Source organism: Neomonachus schauinslandi, chromosome X (assembly GCF_002201575.2).
Source record: "Neomonachus schauinslandi chromosome X, ASM220157v2, whole genome shotgun sequence".
Taxonomy (NCBI): Eukaryota; Metazoa; Chordata; class Mammalia; order Carnivora; family Phocidae; genus Neomonachus; species Neomonachus schauinslandi.
The window spans coordinates 30,628,286-30,649,567 of NC_058419.1; the positions used below are offsets into that span (position 1 = coordinate 30,628,286).

A 21,282-nucleotide genomic window follows, 5' to 3' on the forward strand; every position below is an offset into this window, starting at 1 on the left:
TAGGTCTGCATCCATATACTTCAATTAGATCCTACTTTAATTGCTTTGCAGGAGCTGGATATTTTCAAAGCAATCTGGGGAATCTTTTTAAAAGCTGTTCTGTACATTCAGAGATTCATGGATTTACTTTGCTTAAAAAGAAAGGCTCACCTGCAGCAGGACCACTGGGTGGGGGCAGCTGAAGATGGTGGTTCAGAAGTGGGGCTCCCGCTCACCAAAGGACAGACAGAAGGGAAAGACAGATGCCTGACCAGCCTATTTTGACCTCACAAGAGTGTTGAGAGGAAGAGGCAGCCAGCTGCACAACCCCCTCGTGTGGCCAGGAGGTGCAACGACAGCCTGGCGCACACAGACTGAGCAGAAGAATCAAAAATGTCAGAGATGACAAGTACTCCCCGGAAAAAATTGAACCCACTAACCAGAATGAAACTGAGGTCCAGAGGGGAGGAAGTCGCTTACATGTTGGCAGATGAAAGTCTATCCAATTTCCACCTTCCAGTCGTGTGCTCTTTCTGTTAAAACAATGATTCTCAACCACTGCCGTGTGTGAGAATCACCTGGGAGTTTTTTCTTTAAAGAGCTTTATTGATGTATAATTGACATGCATAAACTGCACATACTTAAAGTTTACAATTTGGTAAGTTTTAACATATGTGCACACCTATGAAACAGTCTCCACAATCCAGGTCATGAACATCCCTTTGTAAGTCCTACCTCCTGCTCCGCACCCCCCAACCCCCACCATCACCTGGGGAACTTTTAAAAATTACAGATGCCAGGGACCACACTTGCAGGGATTCAGATCAGTTGGCCCAGGGTAAGGGCTAGGCACCAGGATTTTTTTTAAAGCTCCTGGGTGGGTTTAATGTGCAGCCAGGATTGAAAATCACTGTATTATACAATCCTACTAATCTCTGCATAGGTGAATCTTCTGTATTGGTCTCCAAACCTAATTATCAGAGCTACCTGTAGAGCTTTAAAAACACAGACATGGTGAAGCTCCACTGGATAAAGTTTGCGATTTAGCGGGTCAAAGAGAGGGACAGAGATTTGGTATTTTTAACAAGCCAATGAAAGTCTAGCAGCTGCTGGCACATTCCCCTCTTTCTTGATTAAAAAAAATTCTCGTGGAATATGAGGGGAAAGCCGTCTTGTGGGGAAGAAATGAATAGTTTCTTAAGAGAAATCAGTTTAAACTTAACAAGCTATCCACAAAACAGATTCTCACTTATTCGTTCAGCAAACGTGCTCTGTGTGCTGACACAGAGCTAGGTGCTGGCAATATGACAAGTACAAGAAGGCATCTGACTTCTAGGAGACGAAAGGACAGACATTGAACAGGTCATTGAAAAGGTGATATTTAATAAGTCCATACCAGTACAAATAAAAATTGTTAAAATGTTGAAATTAAAAAAAAAAAAAAAGCAAATGAAGGTCTGGAGTAGGAGAGAGGCTTTTGATAGATTCACTTTTTCTACATTTTGAATGTTATACTCTTGTTTCAGAAAGTAGCTCATTTGTTTAACAGAATTAATAAATTTTAGTTATTACATTGGCCAAAAAGTAATATTAGTTTTCAAAAACACTATGATGGAGGTCCTAACCAGTGTACTAAGGCAAGAAGAAAAAACTAAAAGTATGAGGCTTACAACGGAAAAAACCAAATCTGTCACTATTCACACATGGTGTGATGGTGAACTGGTCAAATCTAAAAGAATCTACAGGGGGTACTGGGTGGCTCAGTCAGTTGAGCGTCCAACTCTCGGTTTCAGCTCAGGTAGTGATCTCAGGGTCATGAGATCAAGCCTCGTGTCAGGCTCTGCGCTCAGCATGGAGTCTGCTTAAAGACTGCCTCTCCCTCTGCCCTCCCCCGCACCCCCTTTCTCTAAAACACATAATTTTTTTAAATTAAAAAATCTACAGAACGATTATTAGAATTCATAAGAATTGATAGTATTAGCAAGGATGTTAGATAAACACACACACACGATTGTATTCTATATACCAGCAAAAAACGTAAGAAAACACATTTTTTAAAAAAGTAACATTTACAATCACGTTTAGAAATCAAGTGCCCAAGAATAAATCCAACAAAAGTTGTACGAGACCTCTGATGGAAAGAACTGTAAACACCTCATCGAAGAGAAGTAAAGAAGACCTGATTAATCCCGATAAAAATCCCAATGGCTTATTTCACATGTTTGTTTTTATGGAACTTGCCAAGTTGATTTCTAAACTGTATAAGGCAAAGCAAAGGGTCAAGAGGAGTGGAGACACTTCTAAGAGCAGCAGTGTGGGAGGCCTTGCTCTACCAAACGTCAGACCTTATTATGAAGCTGTAGTGATTAAAACAGTATAGGGCTAGCACAAAGACAAATAGACCCGTGAATAGAATAGAAAGCCCAGAAATAGACCCAGACCCAGACTCTTGATTCATGACAACTGTGGCACTTCAAAGCAGAGGGGGGTTTTCAATACATGAATAGCATTCTCAATAAATGCTACTTGGGCTAGCTGGCTGGCCAGATGGGGAAATGAAGTTGGGCCATCTCTCACACCATACCCAAAAATCACTTCCATGCGGGCTGGAAAGGTAAATGTGAAACAGTGAAGTTTTTAGAAGACACAATAGAATATCTTGATGACCTCAAGGTAAAAGAAAAAAGATTTTTTAGGTAAGACATGGACAAGGAAAAAAAACGCCACTAACTATAAACGAAAAGATTGATAATTTTCATTGCATTAAAATGAAGAACTTGTAAGTTCATCAAAAGATGCCATTAAGAGAGCAAAAAGGCAAGCCACAAGTGGGAGAAGGTATTTGCAGCACACTTGACTAACAGAGGACTTATGTCTACAACATACATAAAGCTCGTATAAGTCAGTAAGAAAAGGAGAGATAACCCACTCCAATATGGGCCAAGATTTATATGCCCCAGCATACATAAACACTGCTCATAGCAACGCTGGCCATAATAGCTCCAAACTAGGAACAACCCAAATATCCGTCTATAACAAAACTGACAAAGAAACTGTGGTAGATTCTTACAATGCGCCACTATAAATGAATGAAAATGAACAAACTCTACCAATATGCAGCAACACGAATAAACCTTAATTCTGTGGAAAAGAAGCCAGCACAAAAAGAAACATGTTCTGGATAGTTCAATTTATATAAAGTGTTTTAGAAATGGGTAAAACTAAATTACGCCATTTAGAGATGCATGCATGGGTGGTAAAACTGTTTTTAAAAAGAAGAGAGAAAAGTCAAGATAGTAGTTTCAGCAGGCAAGGGGCAAGGGGTCGTGATTCGGAAGCGGCACACAGGAGGCTTCTGGGGTCCTGGCCACGTTTCATTTCTTGAACTGAGAAGGACTGCATGAGTATCCTCTCTACAGAATTTTGTTAAGAGAATAGAATTTTAATTTTATGTACTTTTCCACCGTGTGTATTTCACAATTTAGAATGTTTCTCACAAGTGTGATTTGCAGGCTGATTTGGAAACCATTGCTGTGATCTCCTGGAGCAGCCAAATCAGAAAGTCTCATTTCCTCAGTAATTTGAGTCCTGTGAATCTGAAAACTCGTTACACATTAGTCAATGACACTAATGATGATGATGATTGAGGAATTTGTACCTGCTAAACTGTTTTTCCTGAGAACTTCAAAATCGGGCCTTTTGTAAAATAGCAGTGATATCGCTGGCTAATTAACTGCAATAAATACTGACGTTTAATACTGACGTTTTTCCACAAAAGGAAACAGCAACTCTTAGCAAGAACTGTGATTAAAATGCCCCGATCTGAGTGGTCACAGACAAGAAGGCTGCTACAGATGCTGCATAATGACTGCTTTGAAATAATTCAAAGTCCAGATGCTCAGAATCTATCATCTTTCAAGACTCAAGTCACTTCTATGTTCAGGGATACTCTGCTCCTCTACAAAGGCTGACGGAGTAAGGTGACAAGAAACAGGTGGAGTATATTTCTCTTGCTATTCGTGGTGTGTGTAATACTGTTTTTCATATAAATTAACTTCATATATTACTACTGAGGAAATTAAAACTCAGACAGGTTAAATGACTTGCCCAAGGTCACACAGCTAGCTAGGAAGGAGCAGGGCTTGGGGTGTGAAGTCACACCTTATTTCCAAGCTCATCTTCCTGCTCCACTCTCTGACACAGCTGCGACAGTGTGCACATCTCTATCTAGAACAGACATCATCCATCCGTGTGTAGATGCATGTACTGACAACACAGTTTTCTCTCTCCCTCTCTCTCTCCCCACCCCAGAAAGAGAGAGAGAGAAAGAGAGAGAGAGAACTCTGTATATATAGATAGAGCTAGAAATAGGTATATACTTGAAGTCCTTTACCTTTTATTTACCACTTTAGGTAATGATTGCAGGAAACACTTCAGGGAGGCATTTATAAATCAGACTAGAGCCAGATTTTCTCACAAGAAAGCATTTTACATTGTCACAGTGGTGGAGTAAACAATAGTAATAATAAATGTTTTCAGTTAGATGTCAGCCCAGATAAAATGCTTGGCTTGTCTGGAAATAGCTATCTTTTCCCACCAGTTACATCCTTGTATTGTGTTCTTCTGCTGCTATCAAATGAGTGCGAGGAGGGACTGAGAAGGAGCGGGGTGGAGAGAGAGAAAGAAAAAGAGAGAGGGAAGGAAGGAGAGAGACGGGGGGGGGGGGGGGAGAAACAGACTCCTTAACACCCAGCTATTTGAGTAGCTAAAACTAGGTTAAATACAAAGTTTTCATTTCAATTGACAAAGAGGTCACTGGGCCATCAGGTAACTGGTTCAAATATCAAACATTCTTGTTCCACATCTCAAAATATCTTTTTGTCACCCCAAAGGCGCTGTTCCACAACAGCCTCAGCGGTGGCCCCCAGTGGCGAGAGTATCCAGCTGGCTAAATCTTAAGGGAAGGTTTCCAGTCACGAAAGACTGAGGGGCAGAGTTCTGAGGGGCTGGAATTAGGAAACAACTTCCCTCAACAGAGTTCTCCCAGTCCAGCCGGGGGACTTGGGAGATTGGAAAGTGTCTCATTAATGCACGCTCCAATTCTTGTGCCATTCACTTTTTCCACCCTTTTCCCAGCAAGACGTACAAGTGGCTCCCGAGTTTCCCTCTAGAGTCAGATGAACTTCACACTCCAACTTGCCTTCTACTAATGCAGCGCCATGGGACTGGATTTCATTCTAGAAACTTGTAGAGGAGATACAAATGCCTAGTTTCATGACCCAGCAGATGGTTGGGAAATATCTCAACCCTTAGACACCCTCTCCCTCAAAGACACATGAGGGTCATAATAGAACCTGACAATAATCCTAATGACAATAAAAAGGAAAAAAAGCCCTAGAGAGGTGGAAACAGGAACTTTGTCAAGACTGTATTCAAACTAAAGCATGTATATGAACCGCCTGTCAACATCTGATTTCTGCCTTACAAACCCCGTTAGAAGGGGAGCTACATGCTTCTGACCAAGGGCTACAGTTTTTTTTAAAGATTTTATTTATTTATTTGAGAGAGAGAGGGAGAGAGCACAAGTTGGGGAGGGGCAGAGGGGGAGAGAGAGAGAGAAAGAGAGAAGCAGACACCCTGCTGAGTGGGGACCCCCCCAACGCAGGGCTCGATCCAAGGACCCCAAGATTATGACCTGAGCCAAAGGCAGATGCTTCACCGACTGAGCCACCCAGGCGTCCCAAGGGCTACAGTTAAGAGCCTTGGGGTCAGAAATGCCCTCTGGACTTGGCAGGTTCCTTTGTACCCTGAGGCATCTGGAGTCCCCTTAAAACTTACCAGCCTATACGACAGCTACCCCAGACAAAGCTGGGCTTTTGTTTTGAAGTCTCATTTAGAACAGAGGGGCAGGATAAGGGAAATAATGGCTTTTAAACTCAGGGTGAGCAAACCAGAAGGGGGTCTTATCCTCTTGGTGTTTATTTCTTGGAGCAAATTTCTAACTCTTCTCTGAAGCCCCCTGTTGAGATCAGGGACAAACAAGATGAAAGGGAGAAAGCAGAGGAAACAGAACAAAAGAACTCCAACCTCAGGATTCTGAGCCCTCAGCAAAAACACAAACAGGATGAGTCTGTGTGTTTGATTTTTTGTTGGCTGGATGTTGGGAGGAGTATTAAGGAGGATACGTCCAGCAAAGACCTGGGCTTTCTGAACAAGTTAAACCAAGTCTGGCAAAGTCTGACACCTGAAAGACTGTGGCTTAGAGGCCCGATGGCGGAGGCCCATTTCTCTGCTTGCAAGCAGAGTTTCTGCCTCATACCTTGGCTCCACCATGACCAACCTGGCGCTTTGTTGTGAGGGGGACACAGGGAGATGGTCAAAGGGAACTGGTTACAAAGCCCACCCCACTCTCACCCACTCCACCTAAAACTCCCCGATTGTATCTGGAAGGCTTTCTTTCGGTGCTGCTGCATTCATCTGCTGAACTGTTCGTTTTCAGGTCTGCCCAAGCTCAGGAGCAAATATGACAATTCAGTTATTTTTAAGAGAAAGTAAAAGTACATGTCCAGGTAATGGTCTCCTTACTCATTTTTATGTGGATAAGAAAAGTCCTTCCGAATACAAATGCATGTGATTGATATGGAAGGCATACGTGCTTGCAGAGGGCAAGAAAACATCTCAGGATCCTTGGGTGGCTGGATCCCACTGTGTGGTAGACCACAGGATTTTTCTTGACATCTCTTGGGTCAACCATCTTAACAACTTTTATGCAAATGTCTCAGCCTTCTTTTAATGCTATTTTGGGGGGAAAAAAGATACTTTTGAGAATCTCCTGAAATCTGTGGACCTTTGTTTGAAAACATACACACACACACGCACACACACACATTTTTGCATACAACTTCAGGGAATTCACAGATCTTTTAGAATCCACACATAGAACTTCCTCAGGGGTCTGTGGGCCTAAAGTTAAAGAATCTCAGGTCTAGAAAAAGAGTTAACATTTATGGAGTATTTACTATGTCAGGCACTATTCTAAGTGTTTTAAATAGATTCTCTCAATTAATCATAACAACCTCATAGGGTAGGTACTACTCTTCTCTATTTTACTGACAAGAAAACAGTGGCAGAGAAAATCACTTGCTCTAGGTCAAACAGCCAGTAAGTGGCAGAGCCAGGGTTCAAGCCCAGGCCATCTGGCTTTGGAGCTCCTCCTCGTGGCCACCAAGTCACAGCTGTGAAAGGAAACAAACGAAAGTACTTTTTTTCACAAAGCCCAAGCTTGTAGCAGCTTCCTTTTTTTCTGAGGGGGGTGGGCAGGTGTGTGGATAATTTGCTTCCCCGCTGGATACCGAAGGGATGCCTGGCCAAGTAGTACATGCCTACTACTAATATTGTTCAAATGAAAACCAGTCAGGCCCTCTACTTGGCTTCCAAAGAATAGGCCTATGGTATTGATATTAGCCCTTGAGCTTTGAGATCTTGATCCAGTAGTTGAGATTAGTTCCAGGGTCATGAATTCAAAATACCTACAAGGTACCAGGAAAGTAATGCAAACATGAGACACAGGCAGTTGGGAGAGAGGGGAACCACGGCTAACTGGAGAGTGTATGTCCTATCGCCAAGCATTCACATTTAACAACAACCAAAAAAAAAGTCCCATGAAGGCCAAACTAAAGACATTCAGAGTGTGGCCATCAGTCTGTGACCTCTGACTAGACCATCTCTTCCCCACTCTTTAGGTATTTCCAAGTCCGGAGTGCAGGGAATATAATCTGTAAGCAAGGGACACAAGCTAGCCCGTGTGACAAACAACAGCGTGATTTGCATTCTGTTAGAACCACGCTTCTCCGTGCTAACCAACCAAACAATAGGTCACTAGCCGAAAGGTCCAGACTCCCCAGAAGAAGAAGGTCCAGGCAATAGGTGATAGTCCCCATCACGTACCTCATACATAGGGCGCATTCGAGGTCAGACGCGTCCACAGAGGATGGCAGTGGAGCATTGACGGCAGCCTCGGCCCGCTGCTCAGCCGGAGGGTCTGCGATGTAAGAAAGCAGTAAGTCAGAGATGGACCAACCCTGCTCTCACAGACAGCACTCCCGAGGCAGAAGAACCCCATCAGTTTTTTAGCTTGCCACTCTCAGCCTGCCTCCGAGAGGGTAGATTCAGGGGCCACCTGAGCCACCGCGAATGGGGTACCCCGAAGGAGGCTCCGGGAGGCTGCCGGCAGCCCCAGAGGAAGAAAAATGTGAGGCCGGGAATGTCCAAGCGCCCTGCGGACTGGACTCCAATGCAACGGGCACCTCACTGGACAGAAGTAGCAGCAGTTCCACGGTCCGTGCCAGGCCTTCAAGGCTGGTACTGAATCCCGCCACTGCCAGCCTGCCCTGGGAAGATGGGAGGCGGCTGCAAGGCCTGAACACACCTCCCTGCTCCTCCGGTCCTGGAGTGGAGACGAGGGCGGGGGCAGGTGGGCCTGGAAGGAGGGGACACCATCAAGGGCGTGAGGTGTCATTACTCGAAACGGGGCCTGACCTTATGCCTTGGCTTTTCCTTATTATTAGTGGACCCCAGAAGTATGCTAGGTACCGTGTGGGCTCTCCCAGAGGCCTCACGGCGCCCCGAGGTGGCAGAGCTCAGTGCCAGAGCTGGGCTGCGCATCCGGAGCCCGTGGAGCCCACGGAGCCCTCCGACGGAGGCCAAGTAACCCGCAGACGCTGGTGAGCCCCGGCACCTCCTCCAGGCCCCTTCCTCCCTGGGTAGAGTCAGTACCTGGCTTCAAGGCTTTAGTAGGCACCTCTGGGTCTTGGGTTCCAATTTGACAATGCTTCCTTTTCTTTTCTTGGCATTTGCCAGCCTTGGCGGAGGCAGCGTCCCCCTTCTCCTCCTTGTCTCTTGCCTGGCCTTTCTGGTCGCCTCGCTGCCCCTCCCCCTCTACTTTAACTGGGTTTGCCAGGCTGCTGCGGTCTCCCCCCGCCGCCGCTTCCTCCTGACTAGAACAGTGTGGGAGCTCCGGCTTTTCCTGGACGAAGAAAGAGCCAAATGTCAGTATCCCCTTAAGACCAGCACCGTCCATCCTCTGACATTGCTACCCACCGGGGACAGAGAGAAAATTACGTAGCCCTGATCACTGAGTGGACACACAGCTTAACTGGGGGGCAGTGAGAAGACATATTTCCTCCTTCTGGCCACACAGCATCACCAATGAAGGCATGCCGGGCCTGGGTGAAACGGAAGAACTTCCCTAGGCAAGGATGGAAAGGTGTATAGAGGACAGACACCTTGGGCCGTGGTGAAGGGGACAGATAGAGAGTGGGGCACCCGCCCCTCTCCTGGCCAAATCTTTCCCCAGTTACTACCTGAGGGAAACCAAGGCACACAGTGAGGGTAGATCCTATCACTCAATCTCCGGCCGCTCTCACGGCCACTCCAGGCCATCTGCAAGCCCCACACCAGCTCCAAAAGGACTTCCGCTAAGGCTTTGGCACAGGTGTGTTCACAGGCCTGTGGAGTCACCTCAGGTTCCAGAGCTCTTTGTTACACTAGTCAAAAGAACTCCGTGTTATACTAGTCAAAAGACAAACTACTCTTTCGACTAGATTTTGAGTGAGAAGTCTGAAAAAGAGACAAGTCATTTGGTAAAATGACCAATAATGTCTCTAGCCTTTTCAAGAATTTTTGTCCAGGAGAGAGCATTTGAAAATGAATGTAGAAATAAATCCAATGACAAGGTGTTTGTGCAGATTTATCTGGAGAACCCTGAACTCTACTCTAAATCCATAGTCCACAGGTCCAAATGCTCATGTTGTTTTCTTTCCTTCCAACCCCTAGCCCCTCAAAATGGTAGATAGATGGAAAACGGGGAGTGTATAGTCGGGAGAGAACAGTGAGGCAAGAAGAAAAAGGATGTGGGTTTTCTCAGTCTCTAACCTGGGGAGTTCAGGGGATCTGCAGCACAACTTTCCCTGAGCCCCAGGCATTGTCCATACGGGAGTACACTGCTTTGCAAAGCAAAGTTTATGTGGAAGCCCAATCCCCCATTCCCCACAGCTGGCTCACCCCTGAAAGCCAGGGGTGCTATTTTCCTTCATTTCTGATTGAGCTGCAATGAGGAGTCACTCCAGGCACTTCTTCAGTTCACTATTAGTGTTCTCAGTCATGTACTAATGATCTCAACATTACTGAAATGCACTAGGGGTTCTCTGACCTCAGAAGATACTCGGTTCTGCCCCATTTTTTGTTCTGTTTTGTTTTTTTAAGTCAGGCACACCTACTTTTTATTTCTTCTCAAGAGCGGGGAGAGAAGCAGGGAAAATGTTAAGTTTCCTGCCTGTCAGAGAACCCAAGAAACCATGGGAGATTACAGGGCTTCCATACAGGGGAAGGACACACGGCACGGATGGAGGGGAGACTGTTGCCTCAAGGAGCCTAGGTTTTCAGGGCTAAATTCTGCCTTCAAGTCTGGACTTCTGAGCCCCAGCTTCTGGCCACTTGCCCTCTGCTGGGAAAGCCAGGGCCTGGAGCCCAGCTCTCCGTGGTTCTCTTCCCTTGTTCTCAAAGATGGGCCCAAACACCCGTCTTCCTCCCAGGGACTTAATGCTTCCCAAATTGCTTCCCTCTTCCTCGCTACAACTACGTCCTGGAAGTCTACTGATGTGTAAGACTCCGTGCAGGAATATAAAATTACCTCCACTTGGGGATCAAATGGAGCTGCCTTTGCACAAGGAACTCAGCTGGTGCTCAAAGACCAGCTGCTTGAACAAACAAAAAAAGCAGGAAAGGAGGGGTTATTAGGCCTCTTCCCAGGCTCCGCCCCTAAGCTGATAAAGCCGCCAGGACTGAATGGTTCCAGGGGAAGCGGGCCAACTCCTTTTTACTTCTACTAAATCTCTCTCTCAGCTGGATCTGACCAAGAACTGGAAAAAATGAAGGTAATAAAACCAAACTCCCCCAGGACCGTGCCTGAAATCCAGTTTATCTGTAAGAAATAACCTTCTAGCAAAGAACACAACCACTAGCGACTCCATTTCTTCCTTTTCAGGAACCGAAGGAGAGGTAGGGCTCACTCCCACGTTTGCCCACACAACAGCCAAACGAAGCATCGCGAGCGAGCTGGGCGAGTTGAGTTTTACCTGTGACAACTTTGGTAGATTATGACTGGTGCCTTCAGTAGCCATTGATTCTACGTGTTCCTTTAATCTAGGGTGAGGTGCCAACAACTTCAGGATATCGGGAAAATGTTCCTGAGAGTCCCCCGGGACTGATGGTGAAAAGAAACTAAGGAGAAGCTGTGACATAAAACAGAAGACTTCACTGCTTAAGTTTCTACAGGTGCTTGGGTGGTGGGGGGGGGGGGGGGAAGGGGCAGGGGACACAGTTCGTGGGGTGAAACTCCAGGGAAGTAGCCTGGAACCAGAGACCCCAACATACGAGGGCAGGGGGCCTCAGTTCGGGGTGCATCAGAGGTACCTGGGGAGCTTACGACCACTCCACTTTCCAAGTTCCCACGCCTGGCTCCCCCAGGTCTGAAGCGTGGCCCCAGAATCTGGATTTCAAAATGGCACCACAGATGCCTTTGTCACCCTAGCCAAAGTTAAGAACCATCACTCCCAAGCTACCATTCCATAGAAATATCTGCAGTGGAAATTCAAGACCTATCTAGGAGGAAAGAGACAGAGAGGTGAAGGCAGGAGACAAACAACACCGGGGGACCTGCAGTCACGTCCGTAGCACGCCCGTGGACAGAAGTCTACACGTGTCTTCTAGGTTCCTCCATGTCTTTCCCCTGCCGGCCCATTTTGCTCCCTCCTTCCCGGACCATCCTCCTTGGACCTTTAATCCTTTCCACAGTGAAGTGGTGGGAAGAGCAAAACCCAGCCTCTCCTCCCCCATTCTGGCCTTTACTGTGCAGAGACTGTCGGGTAACTTCAAGTATTGGAGGCAGGCGGGTTCCAGTCTGGGGCCGGTTTCCCTTGCGGTTAGAGAATGTGGGGGGCGGGGGAGGTGGCAGGTGAAGACCCAGAGGACCCAGAAGGGCCTGGGAGTCAAGGATGTGTGTTCTCATGCAGGCTTCGCCACGAGCTGCCCGCATTCTTGTTTCAATTCTCCCCTGTGCCAGCACGGGTTACAGATAGACACGTGGACATACTGTATGTAACGTGAAACACAAGAAAGCGGCTCGCTTGGCTTCGAACACACATTGAAATGTTTACCACTGGGCAGCCGCTGCAGTGTCTGGAGACCCACTAAAGGATGCTCCACGCCCTTGCTCAGCGGAATAGGGTATGAACTGATCAAAGGAGGCTGACAGAAACTCCAACCAAACCCTGTCCAGTTTAATTTGTCCCCTTGCCGGCCCCCAGCAGTGCCTTCACGATGTTCCTTGAGACGTCAGCACTTTCCACATAGCCAAACCCTGCTCAGTCTCCAAGCCTAGCTCCGTTGCTACAACTCTAGCCCCCTGATGTCACCTGTCCGTTCGTGTTCTCTACTGCACATAATGGAGCACCTTATACTACGCGGTCTCGCCCTAGTCTCAGAATTGTGCCGCACACGTAAGTCTTTCCCTCTAACCAGATGGCCAGCTTCTGGAGGCCCATGGCAGATGGCCAATGCATACTCATCACCCCGGACGGAATTGAATTAAGACACTTATCCATCCCAGGGCCCAGACAGAGGCTGAGTGTTCAAGCCCAAAGTCCTCAGACAGATCGCAATTTCCGTCCAGCTCTGGGAAACCCACTTCCCAGGTTTAGGTTGTCGGTAAAGGAGTGAGGTGGGGAGGTACTCACAGTGCCCAGGGCCATAAATGCCAGCTTTCAGAGGCCCCTCCTCCCGAGGAACCAAAGTTGGCCTTCAGAAGCCCTCCTGAGTGGCCCAACAGGACCAACCCACTTCTGAAGCAGTCTCCCTGGAATTCTCCCCCAAAGAGCATGGTGCTTGCTTGTCGTGAGGAGCACCGCGTGATGTATGCAATTGTTGAATCACTATGTTGTACACCTGAAACTAATATAACAGTGTATGTTAACTAACTGGAATTGAGATAAAAACTTTCAAAAAGAGAGCATGGTGCTCTTCAGTGGCAGCCACACAGCATCCCAAGGGACAACGTTAAAAGGGCAGAGCATGGAGGGGGGTGGGAAGGGAGGCAGAGGGGAGAAATAGAAGGAGACAAGGCAGAAACAGCAACAACACTTCACTTCTTACCTTTACTACCTAAGACCTCATTCTAGACCTTTGGGAAACAAAAGTTGGGGTCAACGCTCAGTGAGAATAATCATTCCACGTGAATGAAAGTCAATTCCACTTCAGTGTCAGCCTTAGAAAGACCCGAATGAGTCAAGAAGGGGGAAAAAAAAGAATCCGAGGTAAAAACAAACGCTAAAAAGAAACCTAGGCCTGGGAGTGCCTAAGGTAGCTAATTACTGCCAAGGGAACCTGGACCATCTTTGTCAAATCTTCAGCCCTGAAACTGGAACGGTACAGTAAATAAGAAGTGCTGAGGGCCCTCAGTGTTCGTATATGGCTGCCATGCCCTCATCACAGTCAGTGGGAATTCGCCTCTAAATTCTTGGCCCTGCTTCAGAACTCCAGGACACTCATTATGGGCTTCTGCTCCCTTGTAGTCTCTGGCATTTATAGGGTGCTGTGTAACACATGCAGGATTGGAAGGTCCTTGAGGACGGAGACTGTGGCTTATGCCTCGTTGGGTCTCCAGAGCTTAGCACAGCACTTTGCCCCATGCCGTTTGGTGGTTGTGGAAGTGACACTAGCTGGTCTCTAAAAGTGGCTGGAGAGAGAGGTCAACCCAACTGATGACACCAGGGCCTCTCAGGCCAAGTAGGAAATGGACGAACAGGAGTAAAGAAACCACTCACCCCTGGATCTGACACCTGCCTCTGTTGGCCTTTGCACACTCTGCCCCTAAAGTCAAGATTCTTCTAACCAACCTCTGTCCATCCCCCACTCCCAGAACCGGATGGTCCCACTGCTACTCTCCAGCCCACCCCAGCAGTGAGCGCCAAGCCCCCTGGCATGTCCTCCTGGGACAGAAGAATGGTGGAATGGCTAGGAAGGCAGACTCTGGAAGCAGATGGAGTGGGGTTCACGTGCCCTTTCACCAAGCACCAGCTGCATGGTCTCGGGAAGTCACCAAGCCTCGGCTTCCTCATCTATGTCCTCTGTAACATGGGGACAAATAACATCAGCTACCCTCATAGGGACGTTGTGGGGATTAAATTATATTCTCCACAGAGAGCCCTAGCACAGTGCCTGGTGCACTGGAAATGCTCGATAAATGTCAGCTGTTATTACTATTATTTACACCATGGACTACACTTAAGATTCAGGGAAGGGTTCACAGCCTGGAGCAATTCTCTGCCACCAGTACTCCTCTCAAGAACACCTTGTCCACTTTCCCAAACCAGGTGAAAGCAACTTTCCAGAGAAGAAATCTGTGCGAGGCGCAACCTCCAGAGCTTGGCTTCCCCTAGTTCACTGATTTTGCTAAAGATTCCTTTCTGGAGCCTTCCGAAACCAATCCAGTCTCTTGCTCCCTTCCTTCATCCATGACTCTGCCAAACCTCACTGGGACAGAGGCACTTGAGACAGGTGGTGAATAGCGGGAGGGGCACGGGGAGGGCAGAGGCCACCACTGACTGTCAGCATCCAACTTCCGGGCCGATTAGCCACACACCATGAAAGCACACTGTGGAACAGTAAGCAAAGCAGTTCATGAACTGAGGACACTTGAGCCCTTCACCAGGGCTAACATTTCATGAGTTAAAAAACAAAACAAAAGAACCACATTCTCCTGGGATTCAAGAGTTGGAATGACTGCTTGGATTATATCGTAATGGTCCCTGACTTACATTTGTGAGACAGTGTGTGTTCTATTTCTAGCAAAGGCTGAAGGCTGGAGTTCTGCATATAGCAGGGGAGAGGGTGACCAACATTCCTGGCGAGGAGCTGGCTGCCCTGTGTGGCTGGTGAAGCTGTGACTCAGCCAAAGCAAAGTTCTACAACTGCAGGCAGCCCCAAACCCCTGACCTCTCATCAACAGCCAGATTCTCAGCAGTGAGCCTCCACCCCCATGTTAACTTGTTTGCTTTGCTTTGCTTTGGTTTTCCTACTCACAACCCAGACCCTGAATCTAAGAAGCAAGAACATTCCTCGGAGGCTCCTCCAAAAATGCAGGAACTGCTCAATCTGATTGCATATGCCAAGAGGATGGTGTTTCTAGGCAATTGGCACTTGTGTCTCCTTCCTGCCCCCTTAACCAAGGGAGCCACCCACTCAGGGCCCTAAATGCCAGGAAGGGCAGTTCCCTCACTCCCCTCCTTGGAGAAGACAGAGAAGTGGGAGCCCACTGGACAGCTGGACCTGACATCATCTCAACTCACCCTCTGGGCTTCAGATCTTGCTCTTTTGTTCTTTCCATCGAGGGACACACAATATAGAAACTCCCTTAGTGCTTCCTCCACCTTGCCTAAGGTGGCTAAGGCTTGTGCTTTTCTGAAGTGTGCCTGGAAGAAAACATTAGCATTCAATCCTGTTCTTGTTCACCTACTGACTTACTGACACTAGCCAAACACTTAGTGAGTATTCATTACTCTGTGAAGGGTTTTAGAAGGACTACCTTATCTACAGCCCTATCTGTAGGCAAATGATCTGAAGCCCATTTTACAAAAGATGAAACTGAGACCCAGAAAAGTGGCTTGCCCAAAGGAACACAGATGGTCAATTGTGGAATCAAGGTTTAAGTCTGGGACTGACTGATACCAAAGTCCCATTTCTTAACCACTGTGCCATACGACCTCCCCGCTGCCCCACTGTTGTGTTGGAGGTATTGCCAAATGTAGCAAGGACCCTCATTTAAGCACATACTATCCAGCGTCCAGAACCCACCCAGATAGGCCTTTCTATTAACTAGTCTGTCAAGCAAAGACCTAGTCCACATTACTGGCTGAGTGATTACCTATACTTGCTGATCATTTTTCAGAAGAGGCCCAAGGGAAAGGACATGACCTCTCCAAGACCTCAAGGTAGTTAGTGGCAAAGCTGGAACTAGAACTGTGGTCTAGGACCCCAAGAATGCTCTTCCCCACAAAGCTGACTTCTCTTCAAAGGGCTACCAGGGACTGAGCAAATGCTTTCCCTCCTGTGGGCTCAGCTCACTTCTGTTCCCTTCCCACATCTTTAAAAAGTATAAAGAAGTTTTAGGAGTGCCTGGGTGGCTCAGTTGGTTAAGCATCTGACTCTTGGATTCGGCTCAGTTCCTGATCTCCTGGCTCGTGAGGTCTAGCCCTGCATCGGCTCCCTGCTTGGCGGGAGTCTGCTTGAACATTCTCTCCCTCGGCCCCTTCCCCCACAAATCTTTAAAAAAAAAAAAGTATAAAGAAGTTTTAGGGCTCTCCGGGGTCCCCGCCCAGCTGCCCCGGCAGAGAAACTCTAGAGGTAACAGAAGAGCATCTTGGGGAAGAGGGAGGAACAAGAAAAGAGGTGGGAAGAGGGCTACATTCTCTCTTGTGCCTTGGGACAGGTGGCCTTTGTAACTTGGCTGGGAGGGCATTGCTCTTGAGTCAGCTAGGGTGCCCCTCGGGGGCCTGCCCCCCACTCCCTTGCCTCCACGGCTGACCCTGAGTCTAACTTAGAGAAGGAAATGATCCAGGTTGCAGCTGCTGGGCACTCCCAGCTTCCCCTCCTAACATGCTTTTACAGGCCCTGGGGCGGTGCCCTCTGGCTCCGACCTGGCTACAGTCTCCACCGGCAGGGATCTGCCTTCTTGAGCTGTGACCCCTGCTCCAAACCTCTTGAGGTCCTCCCCTGTACCCCCACCCTTTTCCTGGAGCCTAATCTTGGCTGATACTTGGGTGCTGATGGCTTCCTTCATTGCTCCTCCCAGCAGCGTTTACCAGGGGCCCCCTGGAGAAAGGCTTGCATGACATTTCAGGGCAGCTAGGGGGGATAAGTGTTGGGAGACTGGAGAGGCCTCTAGGACCCCTCCAATCGTACCAAAGAGCAACCCATATACTCCACCTGCTCAGGCCAGCCAGCCCACCCACCTGCAGGATGTGTTGAGTACCACTGAGCCTGGCTGGACTGGCTGGACTAGGGCTGCAGGAGGTACAGCCCTCCCCTAGGGGCATTGCACAAAGAAATGGTGGGAAGTATGCAAATCAGAGTATGGGCTGGTTTTGAATCATATGCATCAGTTCAAATCTTCTCTCAACCCTCAAGACAATACCGGTCATTCTCTGCACTGCCTCTCTGCTTACCCCAGCACTCTGGGGAAATGAAACTCCTGTTTACTACTTCCACCAAGTCTGATTTCACTGGGGAAGTCACTTTCCCCATTTCATCTGAAAAGGTCTACTACTTCTCAGCCCTGCTTCCCACTGTACTATGAAGGCTCCCACCTTTAGGCCCTAGGTTTAGGGTGGGAGCAGAAGAAGCTGCAAGAGAAGTCCTCTGACCCCCAGGCAGCTTCCTGACCTGCACTGCTATACAGCACAAAATGTTCTCACTGAAGTTCCTTTGGGTCAAGACACTGGTGACTTTTAGTAAACTGTAAATCTGTTCCTTGGTAAGGAGAACATACTATTGCCATAACCCATGAAAACCTTCTCATCGAAGCACATGAGAGATTCACTCACACCAATGGCCCGGTGTGCAGGTCCATAAATGCTTTATCTGAGGTTCCCAATTCCAGAAACAGTCTGATAATCCAAAGTTTCATAAGCTTGGCATCAAAAGTCATTAAGTGGCAAATATATATGATATAGATTACGTCATATTCTTTATCTCACTTAGTGTGAATTTTCATGTAATGTACGGCAGAAATATTAGCGTGTATGATTGTGAGATGCTGTCCAGAGCTCACTGAGGGTGCCACCTGGTGTATGGTCTTTCTGAAATCAGAAACGTTCTGGACTCTGAACACTTCTGGCCCCATGGGATTCCGATAAGGGACCACAGATCAGAACCTGGGTAAGGTGGGTTTCCGAGGTGGCATCCTGGGGGTTGTATAGAGAGAACACTACACCAAGGCCTAGCAAACGGCAGAGCTCCCAGAATGGCCTCTTGATCATGCTCACCAGTGACCTTCACACCACATTCCGCAGGAGGCAAGTGGGGCAGACAGCAATAGCTGTGCTTTGCAACCAAGGACCCTTGGGGTCCAGAGAGTGAAGCGACTTCCCCATGGTCACTTAACTTGCAAGTAATAGAGCCCAGGCTCAAACCTAATCTCCTAAACAAAATATTGACACGTGGCTAGGGGCCCGTCCTGAGGCCAGAGATGCAGAAAGTGACACTTTGCATCCTAGCATCCTGAGAGGTGCCTAGCCTTTCTCTGACCACCCCTTCATGTGACCTAGATGTTTGCGGATACCAGCAGGCTGATTATATTAAGGACTTGAAATAACACAACCAGCCAGCAATACTTCTCTCATGTTCCTCTTTCTATTGTCCCTGAAAATGATAGAACACATAATGCTATGTGTCAGGCATTGTTCTAGGCATCTTACATGTATTAGCTCATGTAATCTTCACAACGGAACCCTGTTAAGTAGGTGCATTGAATATCCCCCTTCCCAATTTTAGAGATGTGGAGATGAGGCACAGAGAGGTTAAGTAACTTGCCCAGGACCACACAGCTGGTAGAAGTAGCAGAGCTGGGGCATAAACTCAGGCGGTCTGACTGCTAAGTCCATGTTCTGAAGAGTCACAAAGCCTAAGCTGCTCTGCAGTCATCAGGTGGAGAAGAAAACTGGGGAAGAATCCAGTTCCCTTGCAGACCCCTGAGTCACCCTTTGCCAAGGGACCCCCAGCTCCTTAGCAAAGCCTCTTCCCTGCTCTGCTTGAGCTCTAGTGCCCCAAACCCTCAGGGAGGCAGCCCCTCCTGCCAATTCCCATCTATAGGACAAGCCATTCCCATCCCTCCCATTCCACTCACCTTAAAACCCATTGGGCGGAGCTTACATGCTATTTCTGCATCATGCAGTGCGTCCTCATGAGACTCCAAGGTGAAATAAATTTGAGACCGGTTGCTATAAAGCAAGTGGTCATTTGGAGCTGCCAGAATGAGAAAAAAAAGAAAAAAGAAAAAGCTCTCATTAATGGTCTCAGCGCAAAAACATAAGTCCTGTATGAGAACGGATCTTGAGCAAATGGCAAGTTATCTAGGATTTTTCTACTGGGGATTCAAAGGCTTAAGCTCCATTTCCAGCCCTGATATTGCCCTGCCTGCCACCCCTCCACCCCCGCCACTCTGGGTCTGAGCTTCCCCAACTATAAAGAAGTATTTTTTTTAAGTTTGTTTATTTTTATTTATTTTTTACTTTTTGACAGAGAGAGGAGGGCAGAGGGAGAGGGAGAGAGAATCCCAAGCAGGCTCCACGCCCAGGGCTCCATCTTACAACCCTGAGATCATGACCTGAGCTGAAATCAGGAGTGGGACGCTTAACCAATTGAGCCATCCAGGCGCCCCATAAAGAAGTAATTTTTTCTCCTTTCTCAAGCCGTTCCTTAGAGGGTCTGTGGGGTCAGTGGTGCATTAGCCGCTCTGACATAGCGGAAACCCTGGCCCCCTACTTCGCGGCTATGCATGGCTACCAACTGGCAGCCTGGCTTCTGAGTGAGGTATCACCCACAAAGAAACAGGCCAGGGAGGAGGGAAAGGGAGGTGGCCAGATGTGACCCCCATCCTGCCCACCAGGAAGACAAGTCCAGGATAGTCTTCTCATGACATTAGCAACACCTCTGTCTACAAAGCTCAGGGCCTATGAAGTTTCTCTGAATTCACTTGCAAGGCTCCATCCTCTCATTAGATGGCCAAATGTGACTGCACCTAAACAAGGCTGCTTGCTGGGAATGAAGTGAGCTCGGCTCTCACTAACACTTTGAATCACTAGGTGCCAGGGCTGGACCGGCCTTTAGAGATCACCTGGCTCAATCAATCCATTCTTCAGATGAGGAAAATCAAGCCCAGGGAGCAAAAGGCATCTGCTCCAAGTCATATTGCTAGCTGGTCAGACTTTGAAGCTTTGAAGCTGGGGCGGGGGAGATGTTCCTTTTTCTGAAGGGTGTGCACTACATAGAATAATAAGGGGACACTGGCCATCTTCCAGCACAGAGATACTCGCCTGCTGGGGAGGCCCCGTACCTCTTAAAACGGTAAGTCTGTCATTTTTTTCACCCTGACCGCTCAGATTAACAAAGGTGAAGGAAGAAACTCCCAGGGGAAAAGCGGTGGCAGCAACAAAGGGGGAGGAAGACAGCGGGAAGGGGCTTTCCTGGCCCTTGAGGTACGGCTGAAAGGAATGGAACCTCCCTTGGAGATCTGGGTTTAAGTGACCTCCATTGTCTCCAGGTTGCCCCGCTCCTGCCCAGGGACTGGGCTCCAGCTGCGGCTGCTGGAACACGCTTCGTGGGGTTTTTCCCCAGGGCTGTGCAGAGGACTTGCTTGGGTGCCCATTACTCGCTCTCCAGACGTCAGCAGAGTTTACGGTGTATGCTATCCCTTTTGTTCTGCAGCACTCGCCAGCCCGGTGCCGGCTCAGTGTGCCTTGCCTGGGCACAGGACGTGCGTGGGGGGAGGGGTCCTCCTCTACCTCGAGTTGCAACCTTGCACCGCTAGCCCGCGCTCCTCCCCCTCCCCCACTACCTGTTGCAAATTCGGATAGCAAGTCAACACGTGGAGCCTCGAACCCACCCCCTCCTCCAACCCGTCGGAGTCGGGCTCAGGGCACCCTGGGATCCCCAGAGCCCCCGTCTGCCCGGCGCTGCCGCCTCCTCCCCGGCACGCTCCGCCAGACGCCGCGCCCCGCCGGCCGAGCTCCCGGCGGCTGGCCCGAGCTGGGCACTACCGGCCCGCCGCTCCGCAGCCACTTCCTGGGTCGGGACGCGGAGGGTCGGCGGGGGCCGCTCCTCGAGGGAGCTCGGGCGCCCCGGTGCGGCCAGAGCCCTGGGGCTGCCCACGTTTGCCCTTGAAGCCGCCAAGCCCACCCGTCCTTCCTCCCGCAGCGCGGCAGCGGGGGGTGGGGGGGTGGGGGGGGTGGCCGAGGCGTGCCCCCCTCCGTAGCCAGCCCGCGGTCCCCGGGGATCCCCGAGCAGTTGCGCCGCCCGGTCGCCCGCCCGGGCTGGCGGGGTAGGGGTTCGAGGAGAGGGCGCAGGCTGCGGGCGGGGTGGGGGGGGGGCATCTATTTCAGCAGAGGATCGTGTGATAGGAAGCGGTGACAATGAGTCACAGGGCAGCGGGGCGCGAACGCTCCCCTCCCCCCCGCACACGCTCGCGGGATG

At 48.9% G+C, this 21,282-nt stretch overlaps 1 protein-coding gene across 3 annotated transcripts in view; it reads right to left on the minus strand.

Moving 5' to 3' along the window:
• The window catches only part of LONRF3 (LON peptidase N-terminal domain and ring finger 3), a 33,049-nt gene that overhangs the window by 10,446 nt on the left and 1,321 nt on the right, over positions 1 to 21,282 (minus strand). Inside the window, exons 1-5 of one of the 3 annotated variants that reach the window (XM_021686290.1) lie at positions 18,938 to 18,949; positions 15,384 to 15,506; positions 11,115 to 11,270; positions 8,755 to 9,004; positions 7,927 to 8,020 (exon numbers count right to left, since the gene is read on the minus strand). In XM_021686290.1, the coding sequence (XP_021541965.1) occupies positions 7,927 to 8,020; positions 8,755 to 9,004; positions 11,115 to 11,270; positions 15,384 to 15,506; positions 18,938 to 18,949 (635 nt within the window). Of the gene's footprint in view, positions 1 to 7,926; positions 8,021 to 8,754; positions 9,005 to 11,114; positions 11,271 to 15,383; positions 15,507 to 18,937; positions 19,057 to 21,282 lie in introns of those variants that run through there. The other 2 variants (XM_021686275.1, XM_021686284.1) reach the window with 2 other exon arrangements.